The sequence below is a fragment of the Panthera leo genome, chromosome F3 (assembly GCF_018350215.1).
Source record: "Panthera leo isolate Ple1 chromosome F3, P.leo_Ple1_pat1.1, whole genome shotgun sequence".
Classification (NCBI taxonomy): domain Eukaryota; kingdom Metazoa; phylum Chordata; class Mammalia; order Carnivora; family Felidae; genus Panthera; species Panthera leo.
In genome coordinates this window covers 44,720,333-44,736,204 of record NC_056696.1, presented here as the reverse complement: position 1 = coordinate 44,736,204, position 15,872 = coordinate 44,720,333, and the positions used below count along the sequence as shown (strand labels likewise).

Below are 15,872 nucleotides of genomic sequence, written 5' to 3'. Positions count from 1 at the left end.
CCTTTCTGTGAAAGGGGAGGCTTTTCTCACTCCCCAATCTCCCACCAAAGGGGCTGGAGACAGGGACTCCTTGGAGGCTGGGCTAGTGACAACTCCCAGGTGGTGGCACCAGGAACAGCAGCGAGGCTGCCCCATGGCTTGGTCCCAGCCAGGCTCGGGCCAGCAGCAGATACAGGTTGTTCTGACAAGACTATTTATAGCCGCTGTCTTTACCTTGCCTGAATGGGGGCCCTAGTCTCTCAGCCACCAGGAAACACACAAACACTTTCCGTGGAGACAGGAAAGAGGAATCCCCTTAGGCGCTCAGAGGCGATCTCTGAGTCAGGAAAAAAGCATCATCGTTGGGGGTTAGAATGAGGTCGTGATTTGACAGATCTCTTTGAAATCTCTTTCCAAGAAGCAGGTTGAAGACAGAGCTAAAAATGTGATTAAAGGCAGAACAACACTTCGAAGGCTGAAAGAAGGAAACATTTGGATGAAGCTTCCTCAGTTCCTGAGTCAGTCACACGCCTCTTGACAGACGGCTCCCTTTACAGCCGGCAGGGCCACCCCAGGTCTCGCTGCCAGGCAGAGGGTGCCCTGTCCCTCCCCGGAGGGGACTGCACTGAAGGCAAGTCCAGGCTGAGGAGCCCTGCCCTTGGGTCACAGATCTCATACAGTGGCTCGGCAGGGGTGAGGCTAGGGGGTGGGGGTGCCTACCACCCCTTCCTTTTGGAAGCGCTTCTCCTTATCACCCTGTCCGGGGCTCACCCAGGAGTTTCTTCGAAGGGACTCCTGCCCCCCCGAGGGCTTCTGTGCTTGGGCAAAATGAGGCAGGGAGATATGCAGAGGCGTCATGATAGGGAATGGATTTAAGAACTAGACAGAGTAAAGAAAGAGCTGATGTGGGCGCCAAACCAAAGTATTTTCAGGACTGATGCTGGGAAGGAGTGTTGGGAGGCAGGGAGGAGGACAGGAGGCTGTTTGGGCCAACGACCAAGTCACCCACCACCCCCAACCCCACCCCAGCATATTTCCGTGTATGGTATTTCTATCTCTCCCAAGAAATACCAGAAACGGCTACCTCCTTCATTTGTCAAGTAAAAGAAACCTCAGCTTTGCAGTGCGTCTTCCTCCACCCAATCATGCAAAAAGCCCACCTTCTGGGACCAAGAGCTTACAGCCTGGCTGGCAGTAAGCACAGCAGCTAAACTTTGTTTTAAAAACAGGAACCATTTCCTTCCCAGGCAGCAGCAAAACTCGCTCGAGCAATGGTTGTACCTCAGTTGCATATCAGAGTTACCTGGGGAGCTTTTCAAAATCCTGATGCCCAGGCTGTACCCCAAGCCAATGAAGTCAGACTCTCCAGTTGTGGGCAGGTACCCACATTTTCTAAAGCTCCCCAGTATGTGGCTAAGGTTGAGAGCCACCGGTCTTAAAGACCCTAGACGGCTGGAGTACCTTCGGGGTGGGGGTTGGGGGGCAGTCCACACAATGAGGCAAGAACCCTAAGGAGAGAGCAGGACACCTCCCGTCTGCAACCACACTGTTCTGCATGAGCCCTATCTACAGCTCTACCTGCTCCCGCCCCCAGCCCTCCAGAAACATCCCTGCTCTCCAGCCTCATAAAGGGGTGCCCCAGAAAGCAGGTGCTGGTTCCAGGGGCCTGTTTTAGTTGATTCCTTCGAACATTAAAATCAAAACCTTTCCTTTGGTTCTTGGGTACCCTCTCACAATTGAAAGGTCCAGTACATTCGTGTGATGTCAGATCCCAGCAAATGCAGGACCTACAGGCAAGATGAATTATTCACAAAGGAGGCCCCAGAGTCAGGCCTGGGGAAGTTTTTCGTGAATCTATCCATGTAAGACTGCTAAATTAATGATGAGCCTGCACACACCTGTGCAATTTAACGGCTCACTTCGGTCTACAAACAGTCTCTTTTAGGTAACCTCTCCAAAGGCTTGGCTTGGATCCCTCTCATCTAAATAACATAACAAATAAACAGAGCTCTGCCACCACTCCCACCAAGTATGTGGCAGATAAGTGATCTGTGGCAACTGGGAGGGTGTGGCCAGGGGCCTCAGGCATGCTGGGTGTCCAGAGTTGCTACAAGAAGCACTAGGACCCCATTAGGAAACACATACACTCGCCCTTGAGGTTACCCCAAGCAAGCCAGTAAGTTAAAACGGTCATAGGACAATGACGTAGAAGAGAAATTATAGTTTGCTTCTAAAAACTTGACGCACTTCTGCAAAGTTGCTAAAACTGTGTTTTAAGATGGTTCCTGGCTACCCACAATACGGAAGTTTCAACCTATGAATGTTTATCCTACCGGGTGCCATCCACTTTCCATCTAGAGCTTCAAAGCTCAGGTTTGGGGAGTTAAATGAAAAAAAAAAAAAAAAAAAAAAAAAAGTAGTTGCCCTGTCACCCTCCCCAGGCACAGGTAAGCAGGCTGCCAGACCCTGAGCCAGGCGCTGTCCCCAAGTCATAGAGAGCCATTTTGAAAAGGTCCAGGGACAGGAAATACTGAAAAGGGCAGTAAAAAGAGAACAGTGCTTGCTGGTGGTCCCCGAAGGGCTCCAGATCCAACCCTAGGTCGGCTCAGCAGACAAGTTCACGAGGGTCCCCAGGGCAACTGGCCACCGGCAGTGGTAACACATGGCTTTGCCTGTCGGCCAGGATGCAGGTTTCCCTTCCAGACCCGAGGTTATTCGCCCCCCCCCCCCCCCCCCCCCCCCCCCCGTGAACCGCTCTTGCATTCGATCATCAGGTTTACCTTCGGAGTTTGTTTGGTCTGCACATTTCTGAAGAAGGTGGTCTTGGCAGTGAAGAAGCAATCCTCCAGTTCCTCCTCCAGGCTGCAGTACCCACTACTCATGCTGCTGTCCACCGTCATCTAGCCCGGAGCCCCGCGAGGCAGCGGGCGCGTGTGACCGGCCGGGCTCACGCGGCGGCCGAGGTTGGGGTCGGGGTCGGGGTCGGGGGGGTCCCCGCCCCGGGCCCCGCGGGGCGCGAGCTCCCAGCCCCGCCGGCGGGTGGGCGGTCACGGGGCCAGGCGCAGCCGGAGCCGGCCGCCTGGGCTCTCAGCCCGGGCCCGAGCGGCTGGGGCGGCGGCGTAACCTGCGCGCTTCCCCGCGCGCCGCCGGCGCTGCAAGCTCCGGGGTGGGACGTGGGCGCCCGCCTCGCGCGCTGCGCTCGCCGGCTCACTCGGCATCTGCGGTTTCGTCCCCTCCGCCCCGCGCGCGGAGCGCCATCTCGACACCTCCTCCCCCTGCCCGCGCCTTTCCTGCCGCTCGCCCTGCGCGCGGAGAAGTCGGAAGCCACTTCCTCTCGCAAGGTTCCCCAAAGCCCTGCTCGGCTGTCGCGGCGCCCCTCCCCCGCCCGCGCTCCCCCCCACCCCCACCCCACCCCGCGCCTCCCGCCTCACTGGGTGGCGCTGGATCCCGGGGCCAGGTGGACCCGGGGCACCAGAGGTCAGGTCAAGGATGCGGGGAAGGAACAGACCAGGACGCACCCGAGGGAGACACTTCCCTAGGTCTTTTCTTCATCCTTCTGGAAACAGCTCATTCTCATCACCCATGATGGCTCATGTTCACGGAGTAGAATGTGCTATAGGGTCGTCAGCGTCTCTCCTCCCCCCCCCCCCCCCCTCCCGTCCACCTCCTCATCCCACTCTCACAGCCCCCATTCACTGGGCGAAGGAGCCCAGTCAATCAGAGTGGTTAGAGAAGTAACCGGAGAAGAAGAAAATCAATATCTGTTCTGTCTGCAGAAGCAGCAATATTTTAACTTGGAGACGCCAGAAGAAACTGCAGGGGCCCCACAAACATATGCAAATCATATGCAAAGTTATGGCAACCTGGAGAGCAAGCCTCCCCTTCCACCCACACACGCAGAACTTGGCCCTCAGGAAGACTCAGGATATCAAAGGAGTCTGCAGCCACCACCCAGGTTATTTGTGCACTTTCCTGACACTCTGGCAAGAGGGGTCTTTGCCAGTTCTTGTCATTTCCATCAGAGATGGCCCACGTTGCGGCGCCTGGGTGGCTCAGTCCCTTAAATGTCAGACTTCCGGTCATGATCTCATGGTTCCTGACTTCCAGCCCAGCATCTGACAGTGCGCAGTCTGCTTGGGATTCTCTCTCTCTCTCCCTCTCTCTGTCCCTCCCCTTCCCCCTCTCTCTCTCTCCCAAAATAAATAATAAACTTTGAAAATATATATATATTAAAAAAAATAGATGGCCGTGTACATTTCCCCATGAGACTAGATGAAGGGGACATCTTCCTTGACTAGGGCTTAACCCCAAAGCAATTAGGGCAACACCCCCATTATGCCTCAGACCATGTTTGTACAGCAATAGTTCGAAGTACCATTGCTTGAATAACTCCTACATGTGCCAGGCCATTTACATGCAGTCTGCCATTTAACTTGCCCAACAGCCTTGAGGTAGAGATTATTATTCCCATTTTATGGATGAGGAAACTGAGGTTCAGAGTCACACAAGTAGGATATTTGTGCTGGTCCTCAGACCCGGGCCTATGCAACTCTAGGGCCCACGCTCTTAGCCGTTGTGATCTACAGCCTCTCAGCAGAAATGGGACTGTTCTGGTGTGCGTCTTGCCCTCTTTCTGTATAATGCGGCCTGGAGTCCCAGGAAAGGAAAACAAAGCCTTCAGAGCCTGGAATGCTGGGGGCACCGTGCTGATGGAGTCTGATGGCCTGTGGACCCCAGAGCATCCTGAGAGTGGCTGAGAGGAGTTAACAGGATGCTCTGCAGGTAGGTTCACCTGGCTCTCCCTGCAGTTCGGAAACAGCCAGTCCCAGGGAAGCACACCGGCTGGAGGGATAGACTCAGCCCCCAGATACCAAGCTGCCAACTCCTTTTTCAGCTCTCGTTATTTTTATGAGGAGTCCTCTCCCTCCCCCACCTTAGCCAAATCTGTCAGTGCTCAGGAGGGTTTCACACTGCAGCCCAATCTGGCTCCATCGTCCCACACAGTCTTCTTCCCAGAAGCCTGTGAGTGCCTGGCAGGTCCAAACATGAGATAGCCGAGAGCTGGCACCCCCGGCCGGCCACCTTGGGCTCAGGAGAAGGGTCAATACCCGTAACTGCCACCCTTAACAGGGAGATAATAAGTGCAAGCAAGCAGCTGGGGATGGGGGCTCGAGTGAGCTACAAGGTGTTTTGGGGAAAGAGCTGACATTTAATAGGGTTGAAGGTAGGTTCTGGCATTATCTGGAACAATCTTTTCTTCAACTGAGTATTTTATTTTTATTTTTTTAATGTATTTATTTTTGAGAGAGCACAAGTTGGGGAGGGGCAGAGGGGGCGGGGGATAGAGGATCCGAAGCAGACTCAGCACTGACAGCAGAGAGCCTGATACAGGGCTCAAACTCACAAACCATGAGATCACGACCCGAGCCAAAGGTGGACGTTCAAACGACAGAGCCACCCAGGTGCCCCTTCAGCTGAGTATTTTAGAGGCTTTTTACTTACTTATTTTTGTTGGAAGGAAGATTCCCCAGAGACAGTGGTTCAGGCAAAGGAATCTGGTATTGGCCTCACCAGTGCCTCCAGGTCCAATGCCAGAACGAGGAACGCTGCAGAGAGGGGGGCTCTGCGTGATCCGTGGGCCATCAGCAGCCTACCTGCTTTGTCCAGCCAGCAAAGAAGCACACTTTTCTTTATGAAAGGAACCTTCTTGCTCAGTGGGAATCCAGTCCTTAAGAAAACACAAGCCCCAGGTTCTTTGGGGGCCGCACTGTGTCCTTGGAGTCACGCAGAGACCTCTGGAAAGCAACTGCAATGCTACACATTCAAAATGCGCGATCTTAAGACACAGCTAGTAACAGCCTCTTTAAACGTCAAGCCAAAGTACCCCAGGAGTCGGCATGAGTCTCCCCTTGTGAGCGACGCACTAGCTGCCAGACGTGCTTAGGAAAAGTCCGAAGTGATTTCGTGTTCTTTTAGGGTGCTATTCTCTGCTGTTCCAAATATTAAGAAAAACTGGTGTCTGAATAAGGCTTCTCAAAGCCTTTTTACCATTCATTACTTGGGCGGCTCTAGAATCTTGAAAGCAGGTATCAGACCCATTTTATAGACAGGAAAGTGAGGGAAGTAGCATGTTCCATCACAGCTCATACCTGCAAAGTCTCCTACCTCCTAGTTAGTATCTTCCTCCACCCTGCTCCACCTGTCAGTGACTCTAGGCCTGGAAGAGACTCATGAGTAAAGAAGCCAGCAACACAGAGACTGTGTTGTTGAGGACCCTGGGACTTTCTTCTGAAAGCTGCAAAGATCAAATATAATAGAATAAGTTGGCCAGCCTCCAGGAGGAAAAATCTAGACTGAAGCTCCAGGGACCCTTAGAAAGGAAGACTGGATTCCTTTCAGTGTCTAATGACCCTGTCAGCACCTCTTCCCTGTGAATAACCAACAGCGGTGACAACCTGACCAGAGGAGGCGAAGGGGGCAGGGGAATGGAAGAGCCCGAGCAGTAGCTTTTTAAGTCTCTGGGGTGAACACACAAAGGACAGGAACTGGCTGCTCTTGTCTCTGGACCCAGAAAGAGGGGTCTGGACCTTAGGTTGCAGGCTCTGGAGCCTTAAATCCATGGCATCGTGCTGGGGTTCAGAAAGGCCAAAGTGAAATGGTGAAATGGGTGACTTTCCTGCCTCAAAGTGTCAGATGATGAAAGACACTATTTTAAGCTTTCTTCCTTTCTCAGATGTGCTCCTGGCATGTGCCCAGATCCCCCTCATTGGAGGCACTGCGTGGCTCTGTGTGTTCCAGAAAAGCTGGATCACAAGACTGGAAGTCAGGAGCTCTGTGCTACCCCAGCTCAACTCCAGCTTGGTATGGCATCTGGAGCAGCTTTGGACCTCAGGATTCTTCATCTGTCCCGCTGAAGGGTGTCGGGGTAGAGATCGGATCTGGGGCCTTATGACCTGCCGACATATTCAGAGACTTCAAACCAGGGTCAGGTACCTGCCACCCGACCCCTGAGACATATTTTGAAATTATTATTAGCCAGTATGTGCAGGCACTGTGCCGCTAACTGTATGTGCATCATTTCATTTAGTCCCTACAACAAACTGATGAGGAAGCTACACTTATTATCTCTATTTCCAGAGAGGAAAAGGAGGTTCAGGCAGGTTAAGTAATTTGCACATAATCATACGTGCTAATTAATGGCGAAGCCAAACCCACCCAGCTTGTCTGACTTCAGAATCAAGGTCTGGGACACCCTGCAGTAGTATAAGGTGTTTACCCTTGTGATTGCTCTCGTAATAGCCACCCTGCCCGAAATCATAGCCCATCACAAGCCAGGAACTACTTTCCCAGTTCGCCTCTGCCCCCATCTTCCCTTTAGCTTGTTGAGGTTTCTCAGGGCCCAGCCACTGACCGTCTTCTCTTCCTACCTCTGCTCCCATAAGCCTGTATTCTCCCTGGGAGCTTAGTCTCACCTGTGCCAATGGTGCCAACTATCCCTCACAGACTCGTGTCTCAGAATTCTCACCCTCCCAGGCAGCTCCCCGTGGCAAGATGCAACAGCTCACGGAATACCCAGCCCTTCCCTTGGAGCCTCACTGGCGATGGGCCCCAAATTGAGCTTATTATTCCCCGCCTCCCCCTCCACCTGCTCCTTCACATTTCCTAGCTCAATGAATACCATTAATGTAGATTACTGCAAAGCCTTCCAGTAGTTTCCTTTGTTTCCATCTCTGCCGTCTCCAAACTTCCCGTACCCTTATCGCCAAGGTCACCGTTCTTTTTTTTTTTTTAATATTTATTTATTTATTTATTTATTTATAAACTTTTTAAAACTTTTATTTATTCTTGAGAGAGAGAGAGAAAGAGAGAGAGAGAGTGGGGGAGGGGCAGAGAGAGAAGGAGACACGGAATCCGAAGCAGGTTTCAGGCTCTGAGCTGTCTGCACAGAGCCCATGCAGGGTTCAAACTCACGAGCTGCAAAATGATGACCTAAGCAGAAGCCAGACACTTAACCAACTGAGCCACCTCGGAGCCCCTATTGTTTATATATTTTGGAAAGAAAAAGCATGAGCAGTGGTGAGGCAGAGAGAGGGAGACAGAGAATCCCAAGCGGGTTCTGCACTATCAGCACAGACCCCTACATGGGACCTGATCCCATGAACCGTGAGATCATAACCTGAGCCAAAGAGTTGGACACCTAACTGACTGAGCCACCCAGGTGTCTCCAAAGTCACCCTTCTATACGAAGGTCTAATCACGACTGTTCTATCACAAAACCTTTTATTCAAATTTCAACTAATAGTTATTGAATAACTATTACTATAGTATACTAGACTATACTATACTATCACTGTACTATAATTATTACTATGCTATAATTATTATTATGTGTTGAGCTCTAATTGCTGATTCTTTCATCCATTCATTTAAGAAATATTTACTGGGCAGGGGTGCCTGGGTGGCTCAGTTGGTTAAGTGTTAGCCTTTGGCTCAGGTCATTGTGGGTTTGAGCCCCGAGTCAGGCTCTTTGCTATCAACATGGAGCCTGCTTTAGATCCTCTGTCCCCCTCTCTCTCTGTCCCTCCCCCCACCTCTGTCTCTGTCTCTGTCTGTCTCTCACTCCCTCTCTCTCAAAAATTAATAAACTTAAAAGAAAAAGGAATATTTACTGGGTACCTTCTACATGGCAAGTACCAGACCAGGAGTTGAGATTCAGGCCTGGATTAGACATAGCCTCTGCCTTGTCACCATGCACAGTCTAGTAGAACAACATGAAAGAAGAAGTTATATTAGAGTTATCAAGCTCTTATACATTTCATATTCTCACTTGATCGGCACAACCCTGCGAGGAAGTATTTTGCAGAGGAATAAACTGAGGCTCAGCGTGCTTAGTTTGCCCTAGTCACAGAGCAAGTAAATGGTAGAATCTGATTTACAGTCCAGACCCTCTGTATCTGACAATTTGCCATTACAATTGTCCTTCCTCCAACGACTCTCACTCCCCACTGCCTACAATAATGTTCCAAACTGCACCCTCGAAGTCGGTCCTTCAAGGCCCTTCACAGCACATGCCCAGCAGGCAGTTCATACCCATCTCCAGCTAGCATAGAGCATCCCTCATTGCAGCCGCACAACATTTGATTCATGCTCCCAGCAGCTTCCCTGCCCTCTTGTGGTTTGTTCTGCTGCTTTCTCTGCCTGTCAAAATCTTACGTCCTCCCCTCTTCCTGACACATATTTACCGGTAACGACCAGACCTCCCACACCTTCCCCATGCTTTTCAGAAGCAGCCTTTCCAAGATGCCCTCTCTGGCTTGAATCTTAAGAATGCCATCCTCCATCCTGAGAGCAGCATTTTACAGTATTAAACCAGCCGTGCAGAGCAGAGAGCTCTATTTCTCCTCAGGCGACTTCCTGTCATAAAAGGTAAGTGGCTACATACCATTTAGGTTAGACTCACAGGAGATTCACTGTCTCGCGGGTTCTAGCCCACACAGCACTTCTGTTGCTTGGCTGACAGCTTTGATAGGGCCCTTGCATTTAAAAACACTGGACACAGTTAAGGCAGGGATACCAAGAGGCACAGGTCCTGAAGAGCTCATGTCAGGTCCGAGTCAGACACAGGGAGTCTACCTTCTAGTTGTCCTCCTTTGATGAGACTAGAAAATCACAAAAGGTGTTTCTGATCAACAACCCTGCCCCCCACCTGCCCCTCTCCAGGCAAGACCAGTCCTCCATTAGCCAGGGCAACGTGGTCACCAGGGTCAGACACAAACAACTCCTGCACTGTGACACGTAGAAAGAGGCCTCGCTGCCTCCTCAGAGACTCAGGACTGACCTGGCCCACCCAGAGGCCATCTCAGGCAGCCACAGTCGGGGTCGAGCTGTGAGGAACACAGGGAAATGTCTCCAGTACCTAAGGATTTCTAGAAACAGGTACTAGAGCTGTGTCCCTCCTCAGAGCCAGGACCTCAGGTGCCTCCTGGTTGGGAAGGCTTTCAGCTCTGCCTGATCAGAAACAAGCCCCATGGGTTGGACTGAGCTGGTCAGATAGGCCTTGGGGCGGCTCCTGTGAGAGGCAGCTGCCTAGTGGAAATGAATCACTGACAGCTTTGGCTAACACTTCTGGCTTCTAGAGCGTTGAAGGAAATCTGTGGAGGGTGGAGCAGCTGTCCCAAATGTAGCCAGAGTGGAGCAGGACAGCTGGAGACTGGCTTTGGCACATGTGGGTGGGCTGGCAACAAATGAAATAAAATGGAAACATAAAATATATTCAATTTTCCAAAATAAGGCAGGGAAAAAAGAGGAACAAAGAACAGAAAGGACAGATAGGAAAAAATAGAAACATGATAGACTTAAAATCTAATTATATCGATAATCACATTAAATGCAAATGATCTAAATAACCCAATTAAAGGGCAGAGATTATCCAATTGGATTTAAAAAAAAAACAAGATCCAACCATTTGCTATCTACAGGAAATGACTTTTAACTATAAAGACACAAATAGCCTAAAAGTAAAAGGATGGATTAATAAGTATCATGCTCATGGTAATCAAAAGAAAGCTGGAGTGGCTATATTATTATTGGACAAAGTAGATTTCAGAGAAAAGAATATTACCAGGGATATAGAAGGTTATTTCTTAATGATAAGGGGTCAATTCATCTAGAGAACATACTAATCCTAAATGTCTAAGCACTGAATAATGGAGCTTCAAAATTCAGAAAGATAGAACCGTAAGGAGAAATAGGGTAATCCACAATTATAATTGGATATTTCAATACTTCTCTCTCAAAAACTGATAAAACAAGTAGAAAGAACACATGATATACCTCAACAAATGTTAACTACTGTTGTTATCAGTCACAATTAAATGCGATAAACATTTGTCCAGCATTTCGGAGGAGACCTAGGACCCAGAATCCACTGAGAAAGGTGCAGGTGTGTGTCAGTGTGTGTTAGGGAGCCTGAGCAGGGACAGACCCCACCCCCAGGCTCTCCCCGTCTTGCGGCTGGCTCCCCCGTGTGGTAGTTCTGGGCTCAGCATGTGGCTGTTGGGCTCAGGGTTGGGGCAGGCCAGCGTTCTGGAAAGGCAGAGCGCTGGGTAGACAGACAGCAGCGTGCCTGCTGTGGGAGGGAGCATGGGGCCAGGAGCCAGGAAACTCAGCTCTCCATGCCAGCTGAGTCACCTCGCATGGCTGCAGGGGCTGAGGGAGGCCATTCCAGCAGAGGCCCCGCTAAGGAGTGACAGTAGAGGGTGGGAGGTAAGGGTGTGGCAGAAAGGTATCAGCCAGCAACCTGTGGGGCTGATCCACCCTGGAGCTATGGAAGCCATCTATCTGTCCCTTTGGTGAGTGGGGACAGGGTCCTGGTCTTTCCATCTACAAAGGGGAGCCATACCTTGGGCCACAGGGGAGAGGACAATCACCAATCTTATAGCAAAAAGTGCCTGCCAGACCACAGTCATAGTGTCTCGGTTTCATGTCCAGGACAGTGGCCCATCTTTCTGGTATTTTGGAGAGTTGGCAGAGCCAGACCATGAAGGATGTCTGTGCTTGTCCAGATTTGGATTGATTTTGAGAGCCATGGGAAGCCACTGCAGGTTTTCATCACAGGGATGGCGGGATAAAAAATCCAGGAGGGCCATTGGAGGCAACAGAGACAGAGACTCCTACTCCCACCCCCGCAAGGTGAAATCTCTCCCGTGGATTGCCAGGAAGCCTCCAAGCCCTTGCTCTGCACTAACACACACACACACACACACACACACACACACACACACACACACAATACAGATAGGCTTGCCCTGTATGGACCATGGAGTGACTTACTTCCACTCTGCATGACTCCCTACGGTAAGTACCTAAGGATCCATTCCTCCTTTATTTCTTTTTTTTTTTTTTAATGTTTATTCAGTTTTGAGAGACAGAGAGCAAGCAGGGGTGGGGCAGAGAGAGGGAGACAGAATCCAAAGCAGGCTCCAGGCTCCTAGCTGTCATCACAGAGCCTGACGTGGGGCTCAAATTCACGAGCTGTGAGATCATGACCTGAGCCCAAATCAGACGCTTAACCGACTGAGCCACTCAGGCGCCCCTCCTTTGTTTCTTTTATATATTTTTTTCAAGTTTCTTTATTTTCAGAGAGAGAGGGAGGGAGGGGCAGTGAGAGGGGGAAAGAGAGAATCCCAAGCAGGCTCCACCGTCAGCCTGATGTGGGGCTTGAACTCATGAAGCGTAAGATCATGACCTGAGCCGAGATCAAGAGTCAAACGCTTAACCGACTGAGCCGCCCAGGCGCTCCCACCTTCCATCTCTCCTTTGGCTGAGCGCCTTAGCACTGGCTCAGATGGCTGGAATTTTCTTCCCAGCTGCCCAGGTTCTCTCCACAGTCACAGCCTCCCGTAGGCAGGGGCCAGACCCAGTGTGCTGGTAATCGAAGCACTGGATGACCTAAGAGACTAGCTTCCGTAGGCAGCATTTCCCACTGACAGCACCTAAAAGGATTTTAGAGCAGTGCCTGGCTCAGTAAATACGTGTGGAAGGAATCTGAGGCAGTCCTTGCAAACACGTTGTTCTTTCAATTTTAGAGATTAAGAATTAATTGAATATGTGTCAGGGAAAAAAATCCTCAGGACATCAAACCAGTGGTTCAAGGATTTTCAAATTTTCCTTGAACACACGTTTTATCTAAGTTTGATAAAATGAACGTATTTAAAGAGAAATATTAAGGAAATCGTAGCACAGGAGGAACATGGGGATGGCCAGACTCCCACGTGTGGAAAGTGCCTGAGTGAGGGCCGGGCCGGGCCGTGTGCAGCCAGGAGCGGGAGGCTGGTTTCTGGGTGCTCCTGGCTCCTAGCTCCCGAAAGGGCAGGGGGAGGGGAAGGACCCTGGGAGCAGCAGGTGTAAACCACTTCAGTGCCTGGCTGTGAGTGACCTGAGTGGAAGGAAGATCGCTTCTGGTTTTGCTTGTCACCTGCACATTCCATGCACCAACACAAGTGGCACCAGAGGCCAAGGAGGCAGAGCTGCGAGGCGTCCCCTGGGCTACAGTGGGTTATGATGAGAATCAACAGTTGGGGCAAGAACTTCCACCCTCGGGGTCTGCTTCCGCAAAGGCAATGAAAGGCCTGGACCAAACTGGCAAACTCGAGCTCCATTGCGAGGGCACCGGGGAGTCCCTGAGGGTTTTTTTTTTTTCATCACAGAGTGACATCTAGGAGTAAAGACCACCTGAAGCATAAAGTAATCAGGGCCTAGTAAAGGAACTGCAGCCATGCTGGCAATTTCTTGTGGTCTTTGGCCAATGCCAGCCATGTTCTCTGGGAATCAGCGTTAAACTGAAGAAGGGACCTGGGGTGGACATGAAGGGGATTTGCTAGGTCAACAAGAAGTGCCCAGGGAAAAAGTCACATATCACAGACGTCAGAGATCTCCAAGGAGAGATTCTAAAACACTAGTTTTGGGGCACTTGGGTGGCTCAGTCCATTGAGCGTCTGACTCTTGATTTCAGCTCAGGGTATGATCTCATGGTCGTGGGATGGAGCCTCACATCTGACTCAGTGCTGAGCGCACAGCCTGCTTGAAACTCTCTCTGCCTCTCCTTCTGAACCTCCCCTGCTTGCACCCAGTCTCTCTCTGTCTCTCAAAAAAAAATAATAATAATAATAGGGGCACCTGGGTGGCTCAGTCGGTTAAGCGTCCGACTTTGGCTCAGGTCATGGTCTCATGACTCATGAGTTTGAGCCCATGTCTGGCTCTGTGCTGACAGCTGAGAGCCTAGGGCCTGTTTCGGATTCTGTGTCTCCCTCTCTCTCTATGCCTCCCCTGCTCGAGCTCTGTCTCTGTCTCTCAAAAATAAAATGAAAGTACTAGGTTTGTGGTGGAGAAAGAACAGGTGGGCACCTTTCCTCCGTTTCTCCACTTGGAAGAGTCAAGCACAACCCACAGGGCCTGTTAAGTTTGCAGCTGGGGGTTCTGAGTCCATCTCTGCCCCCTCACACACCTACCCCTCTTCCTCCCTCCCTGTCTCCCTCTGGCGTGGCAGAGAGAAGACAGCCAGAACCTTGGGATTACTGCTTTTCAAAGGTGGAGGCCAGATACTTATCTACAGGATGATCCCAACCATGTTTTGAAAAATGGATGAATATACAGGAAGAAAATGTAAAAATGTTAACTCACAGTGGTTCCTTCCAGACGGAGGGAAATCAATGATTTTCTTTTCCTTAAAGAGTTGCAAGGAGAAATGCCACCAAGCTGAGACCTCCCAGCAGCCATATGCCCCCAAACTAGCTGAGCTCAGACCAGGCCACAACAAAGCCTCCCAGGAAGACGGCACTGGCACATGAAGCTAGCTCTGCCCAGGTGACCACGTCAAGGTGAAAGAAAGCTCCATGCTGGTATTTAACTGAAAATCAAGCCAAGGCGGAAATCAGCATAAACAAGCCTTTTAGAAAAGGGGAGCGAGCCTGGAGCAGGGCCCAGGTTTTATTGATAGAAGGCTAGGTCCTGCCCTGGCTGTGCTGAAGCATGCAGTCGGGCCTGTCCAAGGCAAACATAACAGCTGACCCAGCCGGCCGGGAGCAAACCCCACTCCAGACTGTTTGCTGGCTGGGGGGCCGTTCAGCACCCACGTGGGACCCTTGGACCCTTCTGTGTGGTTCTGTGTGGCTCCTTCTATATTTTACTGGTGGATGTACTCTAGACATTGGTGGATGAGTCTAGACTCAGCCTTGATGCAGTTTGCCACATGGTTCTGAGGTTGACTCCTCTTTCCAGCAGAGGAAAGGGGGAGCCGCTCTGCTTCCGAATACTCAGACTTGGAAGCCCCTGTTTGCTGTTGGCACCCTGAGGGGGAGACAAGATACACAGCCAACTCCAGGGCCTGCCCACCACACTTGGGAGCTAGCTAAACTGTTCCAGGGAAGGGTTTCTAGACCTCCCCTGGGCCAGATAATTCTTTGCTGTGGGGGCCTGTCTTGTGTAATGTAGGGTGTTTAGCGGCATCCCGGGCTTCTCCCCCTAGATGCCAGTAGCATCACCCCAGTTGGGACAACCAAAAATATCCCCAGAATCTGCCATTTCTAGGAAATGCTGCTGCAGGGTGTGCTCTGTAACCCCCCACCTCCATCTTGTAAGGAAAACCTTAGGCAAAATTCTGCATCGTTCGGCAGGGTTTTGGAGGTCTGACTTGCCCCTCCTTCCTCCTCACCCCTCGTGGGGCATCAAGGCCTGGTTACATTCGGGCCGCACTAGAAACAGTTCCTATTCCAAAATGAGTGGAGGATGTACAGAATTTTTGTAAACATGTACCTTAGAACCCATTCGGTCTCATTCTTATAGAAACATACATCATGTTTGCTTTCTAGCAATGCTTTCCCAATGGGAGAGAAGGGGTGGGGGAAGAGCAGGAAGGCTGGTAACACCCACAGGCAGATCAGGTGACTAATCATGGCCAGAAAATGCCTGTGGACGGCTAGTCTCAGGAGCTGGGGCCCACTTGGGATTCCCCCGGGGCCACTCGTGTTCTCTCCAGGAAGTAACCAGTCATTCGGCACCTGTGTTGTCTCTCACAGCTCCCTGGGCTTATTTGTTTAAAATCTCACTCCCCTCCTCTACCGCAAGCACAGGGAGGGCAGGCACTGTGTCTGTTTCCTTCATCACTAAGTCCTTGGCATTCCTGGGCCTGGCACATGGTCAACCCTAAAAACCTATTTCTTAAGTGAATAGATGAACAATATCTGGGAACACTCCGTACTTCCTTGACCAGCAACTCATACATTAAGGATCAGATCAAACGTCCCTGATGTCTCCCAACAGAAACAATTGCCTTGCATTCTCAAAACACTTGATTCATGCTTCTTTTATTGCAACGTGCATCACAGTACATATTC

At 50.9% G+C, this 15,872-nt stretch overlaps 1 protein-coding gene across 1 annotated transcript in view; it reads right to left on the bottom strand.

The window, feature by feature from the left end:
• LOC122211422 (ras association domain-containing protein 5-like) overlaps positions 1-3,275 on the bottom strand; it is a 29,085-nt gene extending 25,810 nt beyond the window's left edge. The window contains exon 1 of the mRNA XM_042924540.1: positions 2,760-3,275. Within this exon, the coding sequence (XP_042780474.1) occupies positions 2,760-2,879 (120 nt within the window). The 5' untranslated portion in view covers positions 2,880-3,275. The remainder of the gene's footprint in view (positions 1-2,759) is intronic.
• Positions 3,276-15,872: the final 12,597 nt, after the last annotated feature.